The sequence below is a fragment of the Anopheles gambiae genome, chromosome 3 (assembly GCF_943734735.2).
Source record: "Anopheles gambiae chromosome 3, idAnoGambNW_F1_1, whole genome shotgun sequence".
Classification (NCBI taxonomy): Eukaryota; Metazoa; Arthropoda; class Insecta; order Diptera; family Culicidae; genus Anopheles; species Anopheles gambiae.
The window spans coordinates 92,347,739-92,370,613 of NC_064602.1; the positions used below are offsets into that span (position 1 = coordinate 92,347,739).

A 22,875-nucleotide genomic window follows, 5' to 3' on the forward strand; every position below is an offset into this window, starting at 1 on the left:
CATGGAGGCGCCCAGTCTTCCATTTCTTTCTGAGTGTACATTTGTAACGTTTAAAATTCGATTTTATTTCCAATGATTTCAATTTCATTCTTGATTTGGATGTGTAAAAAGTGTGAGTATCTTATGAAAATTTAGAGAGATTGCAACCGTGATCAAATCTAGAACTCAGCAATTGATTTAAATCAAACAATTAATATGGAGAGTAAAATACAAATTAACTATATAAAAAAGTTCATATTTATATGTAGTACAATTTACATTCCTGAAATATTTGAATCCAAAAGAAACTTTTATTCAATATGTTTATTCATTTTATTAAATGTCTGCAAGAGCGTAAATAAATTATGCTTTATGAAGCTTGGCTAAATGCATTTTTTTCTAAGGTCATACACTCAAAATTCTACTGGAAATGGATTACTTAAATTTGCCATTTAAATACAAGATTATTCAAGACCATCAAGAGTGAATTCAGCTTCCCGTACACTAGTTTAAAGTAAAATCAATAATCCACAGAAAAACTCGTACTGCAACTTTGGCCCGAAAAACGTGACTATCCAGCAGTGCCGCATGCACCAATTATTTTAGCGAAAAGTCAAGGCTGTAGTAGGCTTTGGACGGACGTTCATTGTTGCTCCATTTTTTGTGTGTGCGGAATGCTACATCAACGGCACAACACAGTGAGATGACACTGACAGTTGGGCGACCCTGTGCTGGGTTGTTGCGAAAAGTGAACATCCTTCCGTGCGACACACCACGCCACGGAATGCCCTCATCCCTAGGAGGCCCTAGTAGGGTAAAAACTGGGTCGTACTGAAAACCACCAGTAGATTTCGTTTCCATTAGCTGCCCCCGAAAGTATGCTCCTAGCGGTGGCACTCACACACACTCGTTCGTCGGCGTCATGTCTGCAGTGCATCGAGCATTCCTGATTCGGGGAAAGTTTATAACCACGCTGCTACATCTACCACTGTTGCTATTTCGGTAGCCGTTGCCGTACGTGGCCAAAAGCATTCCAAAATGCTTCCAAAAACTCGTCCGACACCACTCCGGTTGCGAATGACATTTGCATCAGCCAACGAGTAAAGTTTGGCAACACTGCGGCACAGGAGAGAGAAAGAGAGAGAAGAGGCTGTAAACAAGAATAAACTATGCCCTTCTCTTGCCCCCAGTGCGCTGTGACCTTTGCGATGAAGGTACCTTTACCAGTGATGGAACAACCATCGGGTTATTGAAACCGACTCTTCGGTGTGCTCTGAGATTCGGTCGCTAAATCCACTGCTGGCATATTTCGAAAGTGGCAACAGAGAACTGTGCATATAAAATCAACTAACAAAAAAACAAACCGTATCTTTGATGGAGAGCCATCCCAGGAAGGATGGATAGAGGAACGCAAGCCACCACACAGACCAGGAGAGGTGAAAGCTTTTCCTCATCCTTCTATCCTTTGCGCGGGTAGTGAAAGTGATGGTGCAAGAGTTAAAGAATGTCACCTGATGGAAGGGAATGCAGCGCGGATGCATCCGTGTTGCACACCAGACCATAGGATGCGCTTCAGCGATGACATAGTAAGGCAGTGCCAGTTTCGGAATGTGATCAGCGAGCTGATCTGGAAACTATCCTCACCGTTCGTACCATCGGATTCGGAATGGGGAATGATTTGTAATGCGCACAATGTTCGGCCAGGCGACGGATATTTCGGTTGCAAGATGAATGGTTCGTGCAGGGCGCGAGTGGAAAATCGATCGAAATCTTGGTACGTTGTTTCAGATGTTGCGTACTAATGGCCTGGCCGTTCAACTTTGCATCAATAAAGAAAACAGAACAATAATAAGAAGAAATAATGAAAAGCTAATAATAATGAACATGAAACTAGCTTAAATATATTTGGGTAAAAATCAAACGCAAGTAAAAAAATGGTAAAGATAAATTAACATAAAAAATATTATTTGTAATAAAAACTGAAAGACAAGAATTAGTTTCAAGCTGCTCGATGAAACTCTCTTTCCTGGAATAAAGTTACTATAACAAATATTTTGTCATTTAATCACTCTTATCCAGTACCATCTAAGCAGTTTATAGTCCATTACATCCTTCATTTGATTGAACAATTATTTATGTGTAAAGCCAACATAAAGTTCAAAATAGCCCATCGAAGCAGCTTCTTACCCTTTTTTTCTCCTTTTTTCCTTTTATTTTCCTTACTCATAACAATTTCTACATGGAAGATCCACTTGATCAGTGTAATTACTGTAGCAAATCCTGTGTAGCGAATGTGGACTAGCAAGTTTCAAGAAATATTTATGAAGCCGATACGTGGGATGTCGTCATTAACGCTAAACTTAACAGCAGGTAACTGTTCCAAGAACGTGTGAGCCAAGCTGCTTAATACAGACTCCATGAGATGCTGGCTATTGATTAGGAAATATAACGAATGGAAAATGATTTGCCACAAAGATCGATTTTTACTCTTTACCGTATCAACGTTCAACGTAAAAATCACAATAAACTCTTAGCTCGTCAGCATTCACATCGCCATGAAACAATCCCAATATGTTTAACCATCGTACGCGATAAGATTTAAACTTTTCACTAGAAATCTCTAATTTTGTGGGATTATTTTCTTACTCAGCGCTCCATAAGCTTAAAGCTGCTTATCGCAAACCCCCTTTCGACGCTTCTCCCGGTTTTCAAAACCCGAACCGTGCCTTTAACGTTACGTACACTGCACAATCGACCGTGTTTGTGCCCGTAAAGTTTGATGGACAATTTTATTGGATTACGGCACACGCCAACGAACGACGACGACGACGGATTTGGCATTGGGCGGTTGCAAAATTTAACTCCGACAGCAACAACAACGGTATCGTCGTACCGTACTCGCGCGCGGTTGCGCTAACGGAATGTCTATCTTTACCAGGGCTGTACCCCGGACCGAACAACATGCTACGCTCGATAACCACATCGATTGAATGTTATTAGCATAAAACCATCGACAATGCTGCGAACATATCTGCGCTGCTTTCAGTATCTTCGTCGCTATGTTTGGCATCTGACGAAAGCACAATGCTTCCGTCCGTACCGTTGCTACGATGCCGTACCGAGCTTGGTGGGGTAGTATGTAGTCCACGATGATGATGATGATGATGATGGTGATGATGGCTGATGAAGCCGTTTTGACAGAGCTTGCTCCTATGAATAAGGTCATCGATGCCGGACACGGAGTCAAATACTGATCCGACCGGGTAGTCTTCTGTTATGCTCAGCGGGAATAAAGCTCCAAGTACAAAACACAAAGCATACCAATGGGCAATGATGGAGATGGTTGGGAGCTGAGTTGAACCTTTGTCTGTGCACCGTCGAGCGATCGTGTTCGATCCATTGTTTCGCCAATGGCAAGACGATGGGCTTGAGAGTTTTGTCAGTGTCGGTGCGCCTGGGAGAACAGAACAATAAAACAGAATGCTCGCCCATTTTTACATCTCACAAGCACAGCTAGGAGAAGGAGGGTAGGGCTGGAAAAGGCTGGATTCTTCTTTTGTGCCGGCACTTGCAGCCTAAGTCACAACATCCTTAACCACTAGCATGGCGTCGCATCCGAGGATTTTGCTTCTGCACGAGGAGGGAAATTATTAGCAAAGTTTGTTACCACACCAACTTCTTTCACGCTCCTGAAGAGCTCTTTAGGCCATTGACCCTTGTGTATCTGTGTGTGTTTTGTGCTTTGCGTGAGCGATAAACTTGAAACAGCAACTTCAAGCTGCTTGCACGAGATATTCGCGTAACTTTTTGCTTAGTTGCTTTACCACCGCCCTTTTTTTGGTGGTGGTTTTGTGGCGCAAACTCTTCCAAACCGTGGTCTGAGATTTGATGAGCTGAGATCACCGTGCGTAGCATGTTTGAACAGCCCCAAAGCCCCACGCCAAACAATAAGATCGGTAGCGTTCCGACCGGGCGTACGAACCGATGACAACTTTCGGCCTGTTTATCGCACACCAGGCGCTAATCTTATCGCGGCAGCAGAGTTTTAAATTGCGATATTTTATCGATGCTGCACGCGCAGCGAGACACAACTCCGGGGGGGGGGGGGGCACCCCGAAACGTCGTGGCTCGATTCGGCCTAAATGTGAGCCGTCGCCTCGTGCAAGAAGTCAATCAAAAGTCAATTTTCCAACTTGAATTAACTCGCCCGAGCGAGCCAAACTACCCTAACTCGCGTGAGGATTACGCTTCATGCTGTGCTCAGTTTCTGGCTGCTGCCAACATGGGTGGGTAGGTAGATTGGTGGGCGTTTATTGACTTCGTTCCCTTGTTTGGCAGTGAAAGACTGGGCGTCTCCATCCACGCTCAGCTTACGTTGCATACCATTCAGGCGCAAGCGAGCGGCTGAAACTTTTGAGTGACATATTTCTCGTAAAATGGAAAGATTTTTCAGCTCAACCCATTAGCGATGGCAAAGAATCTGAAGTCGGTAGATGAAGCGGGCGAAGGAGCAAATTAGGCACCAGTGGGATCAATTAGTTTTAATGATCATTAAAATTGATTTCTTCGCACAGATTGAAAATTATCGTAATAAGGTGTATAGCTTTTTAAGCGGTTTTTGATGTGCTTTTTTATTCGGCAAGCGTTAATGTACGAGCTTATTTTGCCTAGTTGAATTTATTTTTTATGAAAAGCTTGTCGAAAGGGGGGATTTGAGCTCTACAGCTTGTAGTTATTGGTTCTTGGAGTGTGAAATAAAAATATTCTAAATTAATTCAACGTTCCATGGAAGTCAACACAATCCAAATTTGTATTCTGATCACAAGTGTTGAGCTAGGCTTATTGTTTGTCTGAAATTGATTAATATCATTAAAAATACCAGTCAAAAAGATTCTTTCATACCTCAAAATCATAAAACAGTATTAAAATATATTGCAAAATTAACGTACTAGAATGAAATCAAGCTTAACTAACGCATTGTATTGATCCACTTTTACAATCGATCAGGAAACCGTTACAAGAACAATCAACTTGCGACTGGTCGTGTCATTCTTCGTCCCCGATTTATGTGAACATCAACTTCGGCTCGTAAAAAAAGCAAACCACCATCCTGCTCCGGAAGTGACTAACCTCCACCAATGTCAACAGTTTCTTTGTGTTCCTGATGGTTGTGATTTCGCCGACATGCAAATAGTGGCTCGAAAGTAGCAGTACCCGTTTGTCGATGGCTGCGTACCGTCGCTCGTAACCGAAGTGAGCGTAAGCGGCCGGCGTTTTTGAGCGAATTCGATTAATTTTCCAAAATGAAATTGATGCTCCTGAAATGGTAAATATTTACACACGCTGTCGTTTCCGAACGCCCTCGACCCATTCCGTTGTTACCGGGCCGTACCACCGTGCCTTCGGCGGGTTGCGTTATTCGAGACAAACCTTGAGACAGTTTCGCTGAGCCCTTAGCCCCAGTGTGCTTAACCGAAGTGCGCGCGCGTTAGTCAAACAGAAGTTCTTATCTGCTTCTCACCTGGCAAATGGTAAATATGCTCCGATATGATACGCCTGCCAGCCGTGCCCCGATACAAGCCGCTGCAGACGCTGTAGAGGAGAGGCAGGGGAGCGGGTTTCGGCAGAAGTTCGCCACACTTCTTCGGTGGCGAAAGTTTCTGCACCGTGCGAGAAAACGACGTATTGCTTGTCTTGTTATCTTAATTAGATCCATAAAACCGAAAGCCAACTCGAGTCGTGCCTGTGTGTTTGACTTTTGCTTGCTCCCGTGTTGGCTTCCGTGCTTGGTTGGGCACGGGGTTTTACGGCCCTCGACTCGACTGTGCTTGTGATTTATCCCACGGCGTGCGTGCAAAGCTCAGTGCGTTTCGCAGGATGCGGTGTATGTGTGTTTGCGTGGAATAGCATCAATTATTGAAATAATCATCAGAAATGTTATCAACCTGCGAATGAAATTGTATGAAACGAGCTACTGTGCTGAATTCGTCGGGAATTCAACTTTAGTTTTATTTAATTTTAGTTGATTTGAACAAATTAAGCAAACAGTGAGGTCTCGTGATCGCCGGTGAAGCGGGCTTGGCACACATAATTCACCTATGGGACCGTATGTGCAACTACGTGCTGAGAGATATAGTGTTAGTGATTCAGAAGGATTATTTGTTTTTGAAAATAAAAGAAATATGATTCAGGAAAATGATATTACCATCGTGGACACTTGTACATTTCTTACTTATCTCAGATAAGCTACTCAAACAATCTTTTTCTTTCAAATGGTTTCACGCTATAAACCAGTGTTCAACCATTGTTCACGATCACCCAGTGAACTATACACATCACGTTCATCTGTCGATGGCAAAGCGTCGTATCAGTCGTTCCGTCGTAGTCATACGGCAAACAGCACCCAACATTTGCCCTAAAACCCTGAAAGCTGAAAAGCCAAACATAACCAATATCTTACCCAAAGCATCGTCTAAAACGTGTAGCGAATTTATCTCCATTTGATCCATGGTTTGGTTCCAACGCTCTCCTGGTGTGTGTCATCAGCATCATCGAAGCACAGCACAGCACACACACACACACCTATACACACACACACACAAAATAAAGCAAACCAAACAGAATCCCAACCAACGGAACAGAAGTGAAAGACTAGCCGAATTCGTTTATGTATTTGTGTCTTTTTGCTGCGTTGAAACATTTATTATTATCATCTCCACCGCTCTTCGCTGGGCTCTTCGCCAACCCAAAACTGTCACTGTCAACGATCGATCGTTTTGATAAAGCCCCACGCGAGTAACAGGGCGTCGTCGTAGCACCAGCGCACTTACAGCGAACGCCCGTGCTCTGTGTTTCTTTTTCTGTGTATGATGAGAGGATTTGTGTACGTGTGTGTGTGTGTGTGTGTGTGTGTGTGTGTGTATTTATGAGCGTGTATTAGTATGTGTGTTTGTGTGTAAACATGGATGACGACTCCTTCACGGCCAGTCGAAACGTGCCCCGGGAGCTGATCGTAGCTCTTTATCGCATCTTTATAAAACATTTGCCTAACATTGTAGTGTTCCTTGATTTTGTTCTTTTTTGCTTCCTGTGTCATTTGTTCCTCTTCAGCGTTGTGATGGAATGGAAAGGATGAACAATAAAGCTGACCCCTTTGTTGTATTTTTTTTTTAATATTATTGATGGCAGATGGTACTTCTCTTGCAGGTGAATGTGTTTGTTTTATGTACAAACGTACGTCGCTCGTGAGACGCTTTCTTGCAATGATTCCTTAATTCCTCGCTCGGCGCGATCGTTTCAAATCGTGTTAAATAGTATAGTTTGCTTTGCAAATAATGTTTAAATCGATTGCACCTAGTTGCCATAACTATTACTCAATCCCTCGATCGTTTACACTAACGATTTCACTAATGATTTTTGCTAAATAGACTCTAAAACTAAAAAAGCTGTTCACTTTAACCGTCCCCTGCATCTGCCGACGCGGTTGAACAGTCTTTGCTTTTTTCTTCTTACGTACCGGGTTGGAGAGGCTAGAGGGAGGCTAACATGGGAAAAAGGAATTGTCAGGGATGCGGGCAAGGGATGGAAGGATTGAAATAACGCATCAATTCGCTGCAATTTTCCTGCAAGCTCTGTACACACTCGAACGGAAACGGATAAATTCCTTTCACTTCACTACATTGTATCTACAACACTTCTACTTTCCTTTCCAGTTGGCAATCTCCCAAAGCAGCCGTTAGATCTTTGATAGATTTAAAATTTCAATTACAACCGCTCTCCACGCGCTCGACTCTTGCGCGTGGCTCAATTCCTTAAAATTTCCCATCCCAACTCCCTGGCGGGTAACTTCTGGGAACCCTTTTTTCTGTTCAGGAATAGCTTTAAACACGAGCTTCACGTTCACACGGTCTTAAATTTCACCATCAGCGTCTTCCCTATCCTTCATATCTTCCACATACCCCAAGGGGGATATTTTTTGACCGGAAGCTCACCTGTACCGGTCCGAGTGGCGGGTCCGAGCAAGCAAAAAAGGGACAGAAAAGGGATCGCCTAGATGTATCCCTCCCTTGCTCCCACCATTCTCTTCCCGGGCGGCATCGTGTCTTGTATTTACAGTTGAGATTTATTCCAGCCCGTGCTTCTCGTCGTGCGCTTGGCTTGGCTATTTGGGCCCGTTGACCTTCGGGGCAGCAGCAATCGATCGAACGGGGCAAACATTGGGTGTAGCAGGGGTAAAAAGGGATCAGCAAGACAGCACTGCCGAGTAAAGGTGGTTTGCTTTTTCTGGGAGCACTAATCTTGCCAGCTCTTTTTCTGGCGGTGAGCGAAAAGTCGAAAAGCTCAGCCCAACAGCGGTAGGGAGGTAAAAAAGAACACAGGCTCTACTTGTTGCACTTCGGGCAAAATCGCTTTCAAGAATCGGTCAAGGGTTCCATTTCTTTCCCAGCTCTCTCGCTTTTTTGTTCTTGCCAAAAGCAAAGATGAAGATGGAAAGATTTATTGATTGGAAAATGGTGAAATGGCTGAAAATGTTTCCAATCGATTGAATTAATGTTCTTTTTTCGGTGCTCGACGATCACCCCTAAGTTTAAGTGAGAAGTAAAGGAAGAATTATTGCATCGCCAATCAACTGCATAAAGGAAAAGCACGAAAAAAACTAAAGCAAGCACCCCACTTATCTTATTTACCCTTTTCGATCGATCGACCTGCTGCTGAAGGCAAGCATCTCGTTCCCGCATTACTGTAGCGCGCGCGTTACGCTCATTTATGTCTTCACACAGCTTCCTGGTCGTCGTCAGCTGTGCTGTACCGATGCTATACGGTAACCTCCTGAATCTGGACGCGTTTCTTGAGCGTGGCCGTACTGCCCGGAGCCGCAGGACCGCCACCAGCCGGGCCGCTGCCAGTGGTAACCGATCCACTTCCGCTCGCATGATGGTGCGCATGGTGATGGTGATGGTGGTGCTGATGCTGGTGCTGACCCAGCACAGTTGGTGGGCTGCTTCCGGTGGCTGCCGCCGCTGCCACCGTGGCTGAGCTTACCAGATCCACCGTTATGACGCTGCTGTTTGGTTGCGGTGGCAGGGTGGCGTTCGCCATTTCGCAGCTCTGTTGCTGATAGTGATGGGGCTGATGGTTGTTGTTGTTGTTGGTGGTGGTGCTGTTGCTATTTACAAGGATGGAAGTGAGCGGAACGACGGAGGTGGACGCGGTGCCGGAGGACGAGGAGGCGCTGCTACTGCTGCAGGTCGTCGAACGGATCGGTGGAAGGGGCGCTTTGCTTGCCCGGGGAAGCGTCTGATGGTGGCTGACGGTGGCAGCCGCCGGCGTTATTGTCACTGCCGTGTGGCCGACGTTGGTGCTGTGCGGTGCGATTACCTGTGCGGGCGAAAGGGCGGGAAGACAGTTTGAAGTGAGCATTAAATTCAAAGAGGATAAAACCGAAGAAATTTGGATTATTTAGGTATTGAAACGAGGATCAAATGTTAGTTGAAGTTTACCATGTTAGAATAACAGCAATGTTTTCTTTTTTTCATACAAACAGATAGTTTTTAATTGAACTGTCAACAACCTATCCAAACATTCATCCTGGAAACCGTGCAAAATAAAAGTTGGCTTAAATGAAAAACGATATTATCCTGGTGCTATGCAGTTGCAGTTGTTACAGTTCGATCGTTTTTAGAACAACACTGCGCTTTTTTATGTACTGTGAAGTCTGTCAAAGTTACAGAACATGGAATAAGTAATTTGATTTTTTTTCAAGCTGTTTGTTAGCAATCAATTAAATTCCTATCTCTCCTACTCTTACACACGAATTTTGAGCACTGCAAAAAAGCACAAAAAAGCATAAAAACATATCAGCCATAATTGATCGTCAAAATGTATTCCACTCCTGTTCACACAAACACTTCCTCCCGATTCCGTAATGTAATCCGTACAATCTGGCGCAGATTTGCTGGCGTGAGTTTTCATTAAACACTACCCCTCGTGTTTTCCCCGTTCACTACCCGGGAGCTTTTTTGTTAATTTTTCCCACTGCACTGCTCACCACTTTAGTGGCGTTTCACTTTCGGGCCCATCGCTTAAACGAATTAATTGAGCATTAAAGCAGAGCAGGAGGAGAGAGGGGAGGGGAAGGGCAACTTATCCCATATTGGCGAGCCCTGCCTTCCCCTTGCCGCTGCCGACCATACATTATTCATGGACTGTGTTGTGCTGTGCGCACATATAATTAACTGCTGAATAATCAACGGGAATTCATCATCCTGCCGCCTCGCCCAGGGTGGCATGAGGTCAGAGTCACCTTTCAAAGGGCGGAACGCAAGGATGAGCCCGAAAGCGATGCCTCATCAACTTCAACAACCGTGCCAGCAGGCTCAAGTGGGCTGTGCGAGCTTATCGTGGAGTAGGATTTTATTTTTGTAAACAATTTCTAAAACCGGTCACATGGGGATTGGAGTGCTTTGTGCGCGTTACTCATAACAGATGTTGTTTCTTCCTTCGGGGGGAGATGGAGGTATGGTGTCTTGGGAGCTTTTTTAACCACCCCCTTAGGCGCATTGTGCTGCGTTGTGAGTGTTGTGAATATTTTAATGAGTAAAATCACATCCAACCGGTTGCAGTGGAGGTTAAAGGTGACGAGACACTGGAAGTGTCTATTCTTTGGCCGATGATGAGCGTATCCATCATACCGGCTAACCGCACCGTGTGGGAGTAAATCAATCAATCAAATGCAAACATCGTGGTCCCGAGGTCTGATGGCGGATGTACATATAAGGTACAACGCACACAACTTGGCTGTCAGCAGTATGTATGTAAATCTGTACGCTTGGAGGTGAAAGGGACACAGGCGTTCTGCATTTCCTATCCTCCCAAGTTCTTATGCTATGCTAATGCTTCTGTTTTGCTCGCTCCTTCTCGGTATTCTCCTCCCAACCAACAGCTATGGCTATAATGGGCACGAAGATAAATCGATACGCATGATGGGGCAGTTTCTCGGGCCGTGATGAGATTATCGTGGATGAAATATTGCCCACACCAACGCACGCACGCAAACGATGAGCTGACAGTGACCGTTCGTCACCAAGTCTACACAGCCCGGGATGGGTTGCTACTACAACCGACCGTCACGTAATCATCCAAAAAGGCAACGTTGCGTTCAACACGGTCGACAGTTTACCGTCAAACGGTAAGAAAGCGACAGTTGTCCAGCAAACTGCCCAGAGGGTATCTGCTGGAATTGTTTCACATTCCGGACGGTACCGTGATTCCTTCCAGTGTAAAGCAGGCTCTCGTATGGCGTTCTTTTGCTGCCACTGTCATTTGTGCTGAATCTTATAGGAAAGCATCGAGGAGACAGTAATTGTATGCGACTGGGTGGAATAAAAAAACACACCATTTTAGCCTGGAGAATTCGATTCTCGTACTACCTGTACCTCGTGAACAAATCAAAGCTCAATCAAGGTTTTATCTTCAAGCGAAATTTGTACCTTTTACCAGGAACATGATAAAGATACAATGTATTGGAAGGAAAGTATTACGCTTTATTTGCATCGTTTCGAAGAGCCACTTCTACAGGGAAAATGATTTTTTCTCCCCAAAGCATTGTATCTGCTATTTAAAGTCCTTTTTTAAAGGGAGGTTTTTTAAGGCAGCTTTTCTGGGAAAATATTAAACGCTTTGTTCTTAGAACGTTCAGAGGCAATGTTCATTCATAAAATTTAAATTTCGACAATTTTGAGAGCAAGGATGATTAACCAATTCTATGAAACATTAATTTCATTCCGTTCCTTTGCCATCACTAAAGCACTGTAAACTTTAACGGGCTGAAAATGCTTTCAGTATCTGTGTGATGTTCAGGTGGTTTGAGAGGTTGCGTTAAATTGCAAATGAAGTTATTTATTTTGTATTTTTAAATTTTAAAACATGCTACCAAATATTTTTGCACCTTACGAAAACAAAAGAAAATTCTTTCTATTACAGAGTTTGCTAGTAGTTTTCATAACTGTGGCACACTGGCTCCTTCTTACGTGAAATGAACTTAATGCAATGGTAACTGAACTCTATAGTATCCTTGTTAGACAAATCCAATAGGAATTTTCAAAACGCCTGTTCAATGAAGTTCACTTCCTATAAGATAGAGTCAAGGCAGTGTCTCACAACTATGACAACCACTGAAAAACCCTGTAAATATCGAATGGCAAGCACAAAATCTGTAGCTTGGTGTGTTTATTTTTAATTAAACTTGTTTTTTTTTAACTAAGCTAATTTAAGCTTGTTTTCTGTTATTTGTGCCAACAAGTCAAATAAGGAATATTTTAATAATGTTCAAAAAACCTTTGATAAATACTTAACATACATAATAAATAAAAAAAAGGGATAAAAAGCCGCAATTCCTCTTTGTTTCATTATTTTGTATAAAATCGATGTAGTTAATGAACAGACTTATGCTTGTAGTGCTATTTTTCCGCTATCTGCAACAAGCCAAGTTTTATATTGTGCTAGTAAACTATCTGTTCACAAAATTTTCTAATAGGCTTTAATATTTTTCAGTTTTTTAATGTTTATGTTTTATGTTGTTTTATGAGTTAAATAGATGAATAACTGATTTGTAATAATGTTTGTATTTTTGATGCTGCTTATTGATTTTCTCGTTTACTTGTGAGTAATTTTGAGCTGAGTTGATTGGAATGAATATTTCGCCCTATTTTGTTCCATTTCACTGTTGAACATGTGTTTTTTTTTGTAATTATTTAAGAATGTTCGTCAAGGGTCACATTTTTCCATTCTACCTGTTGTTTAGCTCGAACATCTACTTCCAGTTTTCTAGAACTGCCCTATTCACGCATGTGTGAAACGCGCTGGATGAGCATCCAAACCACCCACGGCAGACGGGTCGGCACGTGTAGCACGTGATTTCCGTGTGCACGATTGATGCGTTGTCCATGTGTGTAGTAGTTTGGAGCTTTTGATTTAGAAACGAAAATAGATGGAATAAAAAAAGGAAACAAAACTTTGTTCCGTTCTAAATCGCTTTAACATGTTTTCCCACTCTCTCGCTCTTGCGTGTCTCACACACACACACAGTAGCATTCTCAGAACACGCACACGAAACTGCTAAAACATGCAGGCGAAAATCGTGCGTCTCCCCCAAGGGGCTTGACAACCGAATTTCTAGCTCTAGCCTCGTGTTCATACATAAAAATACGGGTCGGGTCGGGTTTGGTATGCATTTCGTCCCTCTCCCAGCAGGACACCTCTTCACCTTTTACCGCCTCACCGGTATGAGCGGAAGGCAATTTCGTGGCAAACGCAATCGACAGCATTCTTTTTTTTTGTTGTTGCTTGTCTTATATTCCACGTTGCTCGAGCTGCAAATTGAGCATGGTTTGTATTTCGATTCCCCGTTTATTTCTCACTCTTTTCCATCGCATTTGCAGCCGTGTTCCCTGACACCCTGCGATGCTATGATCCTATCATTTTCTGAAACAATTTTATCTTCTGTATCGTTTGTTTTTTCTCTTCTTCCTCTTTTTCGTGTCTCGCCTGGAACGTTTTCCCACGGGGAGTATAAAAGGGCAGCAGAACGGATGAAGGAAGGGACACAAAAAATGCAAAAAGCACACAGCAGAAGCGTGAGAGATCAGAGACATTTTGCGTTCATTTGTGCCTCATGCCGTACACCTCTTTTCTTCCCGCTTCCCGGGAAGGGTAAATATCAATTACCATTTTTTATCTTTTTTGCAGCGTTTCGTGTGCCCCCTTTGCCCGGGTGCGCGCACGCTGCGTGTCGTTCCGCCCTCTCGTTATCTGGTGGCAGTGGGGATGGCGAGGCCGCACGACGCATCGTGCTTTAGATCGGTGTGATGCGATTTCTGTGCTACTTACTTTCCTCTTTGGGGTTCTGGTTTTCCTTTTTTTTTTAGCACAATTCTCTTCCCTTCCTATCTTTTGCCGTCCTTGATTGCGGCCTACCGAAGAAGGCCTGTCCTGGCATGCAATAGTACGAGCCCGACGCTGGAATGTGCCTTTGGCGACAGAATTTATTGTGCTGCTGGGCAGACCTAAAGGTCTACCCCCCCTCACGGGCAAACGGTTGCGTTAGTGGCCTCCTCCCGATTTTTGCGATCTATTTTTATGCCCCACCAATGGCATCTTTTAAAGGACTTCAATTGGAGTTGTTCTGGAGAGAAATTTGAATAAAATTATCCTCCCGTTTGGAGAATAATCCGGAGTGCCCAGCAAGAAGAAGCCAGGAGAAAGACAGGGAATGCTGTAACAAGCCCAGCTAGCCCTTTCGGGGGAGTTTTTCTTATTTTTGATCAGTTATGCCCTTGGGATAGGCTCAATTCATTTCCCTAGTACGCCGTAAAAGCTTTCCAAGGCGATGAAAGCTAGAACGGAACGTAAAACAGATGGGCTGGAGTAAGCAGAAAGTACGCTACCCTTTAAACAGCTTCGATTTTCCTTATTCAAAAAGGAAGCTGGTAACATGGAGCAAGCCTTTTCCTTGCTGCCGATCCGCCACCCAGACATCAATCAGTCATGTGTCAGCTGAATCGGAGAAACATGGAGGGAAACCATGTGAGGGAGGGGCCTCGGGTACGAGGGGAAACTTGTTTGCAGACGCAAGCATAAATCTACGCTGCCCGGTTTCCCTCCGTTACGGTCTGCAGCACAGATAACACAGATGGAAGATAAATAAAATACAAATCCACCGCCCGGGCACAGGCTGCCGCTTGGCCGCTTGGCAGGACAGTCGAAAGATAATTCAATGTTTTCAATCGGTCACCGAGATGCGCAAAAACCTGCAACCGGAACGGGAAACGGCCGTGGTACAGAGATGGATGTGGAGCTAAAAATAGAGCTCCAGCTTGTTCGTAGGGTCTTTGTGAGGTAGAGGGGGGTGGTGGATGAATGGAGGAGCACAAATCAGGCGCCTTGAAGTGGGACGGGCAAGCAGCAAGCAGCAACGCAGATCAGTTTCTCGGCGCTCGAACGCATTTGATTGATGTGCGGACGGATGGGTGAACAATTAGGGGGTGGATGGAATTTAAATTTGTTTGCCAAATCGAAGAAAGATCTGTTTGCTGAGGCAGCCGTTCTGGCGTTGTTTGTGGATAGTTTTTAAGAGCGCATTTTGGGTGTCCGTTTGTTTGGTTGGTTTGCTCAATGGGCGAAGTTGTGGTGGATGCTTCGTTAGATATTAAAAACAAATAATGATTCGTAGAATACATTAATGAAACATTCTTATCAGTGGGATAATTCAAGTACACTATTTTCAAAATCAAAATTGGTGAAAAAGCAATGCTAAAATTCAAAATTTTAAATTTTAAATTTTATTTGTTTTATCTAAAAGTGTCTGGATGAAATAAAATATCAATTTTCCAATGATAAATGATTTTGCTAATTCTCCCAACGTTTCCATTCTGTCAAAGCATCCAAATTTATTGGATGTCATCATAAAAGCTTCAAATTTTGCTTCATAAACCTCTATAAATGTTTGAACTTCTTTGTTGTTTTCAAAAGCTTTACAAAATGTGTTTTAAAAAGAAATCTTTTTTTAAATGTTTGCACGCAAATAAATGAGCATTTGCTACAACATTTTGCTACAAACTTTTACCTGAAGATTTGAAGACATTAAAGTCGTTTATTGCGAAAGCAGAATATTTGTATAAGTTTAAAACACAGCACTTAAAAATTCAATGAAATATACAGCGGTTTATGGACGCAAATTGAAGTGACAAATTACTGAGACTAGTGGCAATGCTGCGAATTATAAGACTAATCTACAGAGCCACCGTAAGGTTGGTAGAATTAAACAAAAAGACCAAGTATGCCAAATTCCAAAATGCACTGAAGAAAAATTAGTAAAATAGAATCATGTTGAAAGGACCTGTTGGCTAATTTAGACAGAAAAAGCTAAAATACAACATGTTGCTAAATAAATAAATCATCTGTTTACATCTGTTTCACTTAACTGAGCTTGCAATATGCTAACGTATAGAAAACAAATCTATTTGAACACAATATTCTGGGCTTTCAGCTAATGTTTAACAACATCCTACCATTATATTGTACCACAAAGAAGCAAACGCCTGTTAGGTAAATAATGTGCCTTTAGCATGCAATGCGTGCTTCATATTACACAGTTGATTTTCGACAAACAGAGTTTTTTTTCTAACAGGTTCTGGCTTGATTATGAGTTTCGATTCTTTTTCGACTGCTTTTTATGCTCCCAGCACGCACCGAAGATACACGCACGCCTACGATCGGTATGGAAAAGATGAAGCGAAGCGAATTATTAAAATAATACCAAATACACACTCCTAGTCACGCTACGTGTGTGTGTATAGCCGCGAGAGAAAGAGACAGAACAAGGTCGCTCTGAGCTTAATGAAAATGTCAGAGAATGATTTAATCAGCAGCGACGCATACACAGCCCAACCCACAGCGATGCGTGAGCGTTTTGAGAAGAAAGCGACCCCAAGATTAGAAACTTCCGGAATCACTCACCCTGTCAAATGGAATGCTCCCCAGAATGGAATGGTTCGATTGGGCCGGACGGCAACGAGACGGCAAAGTTCACAAGGTCGAGCATAAATTGAATGCAGAGCTTTTTTCGGGATGAAAGAAATTGATTCGTGCCCGGAGAGGAAACAGACAAAGGGAAAATCAAGTGGAAGCAAAGTAAGAAACACTCCCAGTGGCAAACTGAAGTGAAGTGAACGAGACGAGTTTGCACCGGAGAGGGGAGGGGGTAAGACGGGTGCTGTGAAAGTTTAGGGACAGCTGTACCTTTCCGAGTGTCATTCCCAGGGACCACAGTACCGAGCGCACATTTGTGGTAAAGGCGGGCAAAAACGGGCAAGGCGAAAATAAAACCGACCACCATCGGCCGGATGCTGCCACAAGCCGAGCCCCGGCCGAGCCCGCGTGCGGAAGGAAACACTCCCGCCATCCCGCCCCAGACCGGCTGGTTGCTCCCCTTCTCTTTTTGTGGTATTAATGGAGTCCATTAACGACATTCAGCTTCCATTATTCGTCAGCAAATTGAGATGAATGAACGATGGCGTCGTCCGGCTTTTCTTTTTCTGCCCGACCGGACCGCCGATCGTACCGCCGGGCGATCTGAAAGATTGAAGAGGGGGAAAAACACGAAAGCCGAAAAGAAAAGCGCAAAGCTGCTGCCAAAGGATCGGGTGCTGATGAAATGAACGTGGTTTTTGACGTTTATTGGCATTTCCTTCGGTCGAATTAATGTTGACCTAAACAATCATAGAACGGGGCACCAGGCGCAGGGAGGGGCCGGGGTACAAAGGGTAAAAAACAGATTTGCAATCAAACGACCGTCTTCTTTGCCGTACTCTCAGTGATTGCAACCGAACGAAGGGTATGTTAAAGGATTATCGCATTCATTTGGTGGGGGCCATTGGAGTAGAACCGAGACCGAGAAAACGGGTTTTGTCCAGAGCAATTTAGAAGCACAGATGAAAAGCTTTTTCCCCCCTCAGTCAGTACCGGTGCTTGTTTGCCTTTGAATGTTTGGAAAATTTGGAAACCAGTGTTACTAATGAACTGATGAGTGATGGAGTACAACACTATTGAGTTGCTCTGGGGATTTGTTAAGCAAATAATGCAAAGGAATGATTCTCGGCACAGGGAAGTTAATTGTAACCAAGCCAATGAAGACAGTTTTCCATTACCATAAGGAAAACCATAACCACAGCTTTTTCAATTTTTGCATAAAAGGAAACTGATTGATTGATGATAGTAGTAGTAGTATATATGGATCTTTGGAGTAGTGGCTATGGAACTGATTTATCATTTAAGAAAGGGGAAAATGTGACTGTTTGGTGCCTAAATACGCTTTGTATTGATTTTTTAATCAACGGAAAATTTCAGCTCTTCACGATATTGCTTTCGAATTGGAAATTTCAATCAACAATATATTCTAGTTGGCTTTTCTAAACATTGATGAATGAATTAGATTTCAAAGATGAAAGATGAAATTTCCGATCAGAATATTTGTAGGATTTTTACTTCGGTTTAAGTTTCAAATGTGGTATGGTACGATGCCTTCTACCAATATTATGGTATGCAGTGTCCCAAAATATTTATTTATAAAATTGAAAATTGCACTAACTGCAACAACATCAAAATGCTCTTTTAAAACTTCTGTACATTTTATACGTTTTCAACTGAACGCTGAACACAATTACACAAAGTCTTTTGCGTGCTATTATCGTGCGAATTATTCCCACTGCACTTGCTCATGTTACGCTCAATAAACATTAATTATTGCACAATCGAAATGAAAACCGAAACTCCTTCTCAACGCACAACCGCTACCGTTCTCCACTTTCACGTACATTCATTTGTACAACAATTTAACTTAAAACTTCTGTTCTATAATTTCCATTTAGCTGTAGCCCGTATGCACAGCCACACCGTCACAGAAACTTTATCCTCTGTGCATGATCAAAATTCATGACCATTTTCAAACACCAACCGGAGGAGTGAGAAATGGTCGAGGTAAAGGAAACAACAACAACCGCCGCTTAAATGAAACCATTTTGTGCGCACTGGAAACGTAAAGGGTAACACCGTCAGCAACGCTTCTCCAACTGCTGCACCGGTGGGGCAATGCAATCAACCCAGCAACGGTACGCTTTTTGCCTAAGCAATCCCTCTATTTTTCGCGTAACACGCACGTGCACTTTTTTTTGGTACGCAAGCTCTGCTAACATACAAACAGAATGGGAAGGTTTTTTCTTTCTTATTTTCACCACTGCCAATGTTTGTTTTTTGGGTTGCTTTTTTGGTGGTTTTTTTGCTCACTCTCCTGCAAGCACTTTCACACATGCTTCACATACAACGAGCTGTTTGAGCTAGCTTTTAACGAAACATGTGGTCACAGTTAAGCTCGGTGAAACCGATTTGATTTATTCAGCAGCAGCGGCAGCAGTAACGCCGGCTGACTGTCAACGGGCGAACCTGTAACCGTGCCGATCAATTTTTAAATCAAACAAAAACTTCCCAGGAGTGGTGGAAGAAAAGCCATGGGAAAATCCCTACTCGTTGTGTTTGGGAGGCGTTTTCTTTTTTCGTTTTTCTTTTGACTTCTATTTGACAGAGTGCGCAATTGGTGCTTGGTTGCTTGTTTTCGCTTCTCGTCAATTCGTCAGACACCACAAGACAAACAGTGCGACCAATGTGAACGACAGTTTGAGCACCGATTGGTACGTCGGAGTGGAGCGAACAGCTTGTGCATTTTTTATGCTTCTTGTAGCCCGTGCGCCGTGTTGCACGATAAGCAGTGAAGGCTAAACATTGAGCATTTTGGGAATAAATCAATCATTTCTTGCTTATATTTACACATTGCCCTGCCATTGCAAGCAACGCCTCGGTGGCATTTTATCTTCTTTTTTTTTTATAATGCTCCAACTCCCTATGATATCGATGGTCATAAGTCACTGAGGTCACGGAAAGATGACAGTAGGGCGACCTTATCGAAGTATTGGAAAAAAAGCGGAATGTTTCCACTCACCTGTTGTGTCAAATACGGCTGCTGCTGCTGCTGGTGCTGCTGCCGGCTGCTGGTGGACGAGTCGTAGAAACTCCCCGTCCCGGAGCGGCCGAGTGTGCTGGCCCCCGTCCGAAGATGGGTGGACGTGGGCGGTGATCCCAGCTTGGTATCCTTCGTCCCACTCGAGCCGCCCGCCAGATGCTGATGCAAATGGTGATGGTGCTGGTGCTGATGGTGGATGCCCGTGGATGCCCCATTGTTGCCGGTTCGCTTCGGCAGTGTCGCGTAACTGGGCGGTGGCTCGATCGTACGCTTCGCCTTGACCGGGGACGGACTCGGTATGCTGGTGAGCGGAATTTCTGTCGATCAAGCGCAAAAGTACAAGATTAATCAGTACGCGACCGGCATGAAGCCCGGGCATGAGGGAAGATTTATTGGCCAGACACACCACTTACCCGACTCGTCCGGCGTTCCGTTGCTGCCCGAGAGGGAGGCGGATGTGCCGCTGGTAACGCCACTGCCGCCGACCGTTCCGCTCGACTGGGACGTTTGCGATTTCCGTTTCGTGCGGTCGCGCTGGTAGTAGATACCGGCAAAGATCAACATGTTGAGCAGCAGCAACAGACAGCCGACGCCCACCGTCACACCCAGCGCTGCCGTATAGCTACGAAATGAGAGTGACAGAGAGAGAGAGAGAGAGAGAGAGAGAGAGAGAGAGAGAGAAAAAAAAAAAGCGTGAGATAAAAGGGGATAAAATACGTAGGAAATTACGTAGTTTCGCTTCGCACAGTCGGCGCGAGAATCAATCATTCCGCCCGTACCTGTAGTAATGCCGGTTGGCGAGCTTTTCCAGCAGTTCCTCCTCCTCCTCCTCGCTGAGCACGTTCGTGAGGGTGTCGCCGGGACCACCGCCCCCACCGACGCCATTTTCCTGCAGCACCTCGCCCATCGTCGGGTCCGGTGTGCACTCGGTGCCGAACGATTCCTGGCGCGATTCCTGCGCATCGTTGATGACACCGTTCTGGTAGAGCGATCGCGGCCGGCTGAACGATTCCGCACGTACCGAACCTGGGTAGAAACGGGAAGGGAAACGGGTTGGTTGGGTTGGACTTTAGTTAATGCTGTTACCGGTCTGGTGTGTAATCAGATTTATTTATATTGGAAATGGGTGCCCGTGCGGCAACGGTTTGCAATAATTATTTTCCGATGAAATTAAGAGCACGGAAAATTGTGTCACAAGGGCACTGTGCTGTATGTTACAGTATATGTTTACTGCTGCAGTTAACTATGCGAAAAACAAACAATAAATAGCAATACATAGATGAAAAGTGTTCAGCAAATGGGGATTTAAGAAAGAAAGCTGAATTTTCTGACCATCAGTGGAACAATATTCAACAATCGTGATGTATTTTCTATACTCAGTTGACAGTTGCGTTCCACCATGTTGGGTTTTGGACAGTTGTAACTGTAGTTGTAGTTGTTCAAGATAGATAGCAGAATATAACATATACCTAAACTGTAATTTAATGAGAGATCTTAGGGAATTAAGGTAGTAATATATTATTCGAAGCTGAGAGGTGTTCAATCAATATTTCTTTTCCAAAACCATTCCTTCATTTTGCTAATGTTTCGATTCAAGATAAACTCTTGATGAGTGATTGTCGAGAACGCAAGTTTGGCCTGTTCCTACACATTAGTAAAGCGTTTAATTATTGAAGCGATAGCCTTAACTAGAAACGTTATCGATTAGATATTTCATCCATAAATTATATTATTTCCTTGTTGATATCACTCGGTATGGTGTAGCGGTTAAATGTATTTATGGTAAAGATCAATTACTTATTACCTAGGTCTATAATCATTTCAAGTCTGAACCTCAACGGCCAAATGCTTTCAATACTTTGCAGTTAATTCTGCCACGAAAATATCATCTTTCTCTTGATCTAGTGCTAAAGAGGACCTTCTTGGTGTTTGTGTTATGTGTCGAAAGTAGCGGTGGGAGCTCGGAATCGGACCTAAACGATTCCGATTCCGCCTCCGGAATCGATTCCGATTCCAACTCCGTCCGGAGCCGATTCCGGAGCCGATTCCGATTCCGGAGCCGATTCCGGAGCCAATTCCGGAGCCGATTCCGGAGCCAATTCTGGAGCCGATTCCGGAGCCGATTCCGGAGCCGATTCCGGAGCCGATTCCGGAGCCAATTCCGGAGCCGATTCCGATTCCGGAGCCGTATCCGATTCCGGAGCCGATTCCGATTCCGGAGCCGATTCTGATTCCGGAACCGATTCTATTTCGGAGCCGACTCTGATTCCGGAACAGATTTCTATTTCGGAGCCGATTCCGGAGCCGTTTCCGGAGCCGTTTCCGGAGCCGATTCCGATTCCGATTCCGGAGCCGATTCCGATTCCGATTCCGGAGCCGATTCCGATTCCGATTCCGGAGCCGATTCCGATTCCGGAGCTGACTCCGATTCTGGAGCCAATTCCGATTCCGGAGCCGATTCCGATTCTGGAGCCGATTCCGATTCCGGAGCCGATTCCGGAGCCGATTCCGAAAACTGGTTCCGGACCTACTAAGTGGAATCGATTCTACAAAATTTCGGAGCTAGTCGGAATCGATTCCGACCAAAACTTCATTTTTCCCATCACTAGTCGAAAGACATCCATATTAAAAATGCCAAAATGTTTTTGAAAAAGTTGAAGTCTATTAATTTGGTAGACACTGCAGGACAATGCATTAATAACCATTAATTTTGCAGAATTTCGTTTTTGAAGGTAGTAGCTTAAGGTTAGCATTAGTTTGTAAAAGTAATTTCATTTATAAATTATTGAATTTATGCGTTATAATTTCATTTATGCTTCTGAAATTATCAAATATTTGACAATAATCGTATCTTTTCCCATGTGTTTAGACGTGTTATTTAAGCACCTTCTGCTTAGTAATACATCTAGGCATAAACTTTCTTTACTTTTTCAATCAACAACACGGTTTCTTGTAATTTCTATCTTTTCCACCTGCTGTAAACGGTTCCTGCATCATCTTACCAACTGCACCGATGCTGCTCAGTGGCTTCATGGTTCAGGCATGCATGATCCCGTACCCGGAATGGAGTAATTACGCCAAAAAGTTATTTCATTCCAACGTAAAAGAACGCCTTTGTAGTCTAATTTCGCGACTAAGCGAGCGGGCCGCACTTCCTGCGAAACTGTGAAACTGGCTAACGTTAACGAAACGGTTCTGCTGCACAATTGCTCCACATTTCCAAACCCCAAAAGGCGGCGGCATGGCTAAAAAGAAGCCAGCTACAGCCGAGCGGAGCTCTTTCTGAAGCTGATTTTCTACGGTCCGTCTGATGTTAATGCTGTGAA

The 22,875-nt window shown here is 43.9% G+C and overlaps 1 protein-coding gene across 2 annotated transcripts in view; it reads right to left on the minus strand.

Moving 5' to 3' along the window:
- Positions 1-6,643: 6,643 nt before the first annotated feature.
- The window catches only part of LOC1280747 (neuroligin-4, X-linked), a 154,399-nt gene continuing 138,167 nt past the window's right edge, over positions 6,644-22,875 (minus strand). For both annotated transcript variants that reach the window (XM_061657115.1, XM_061657116.1), the window contains 4 exons: positions 20,329-20,575; positions 19,963-20,171; positions 19,529-19,866; positions 6,644-9,357 (listed from right to left, as the gene is read on the minus strand). In XM_061657115.1, coding sequence (XP_061513099.1) covers positions 8,794-9,357; positions 19,529-19,866; positions 19,963-20,171; positions 20,329-20,575 — 1,358 coding nt within the window. In that variant the 3' untranslated portion in view covers positions 6,644-8,793. The remainder of the gene's footprint in view (positions 9,358-19,528; positions 19,867-19,962; positions 20,172-20,328; positions 20,576-22,875) is intronic.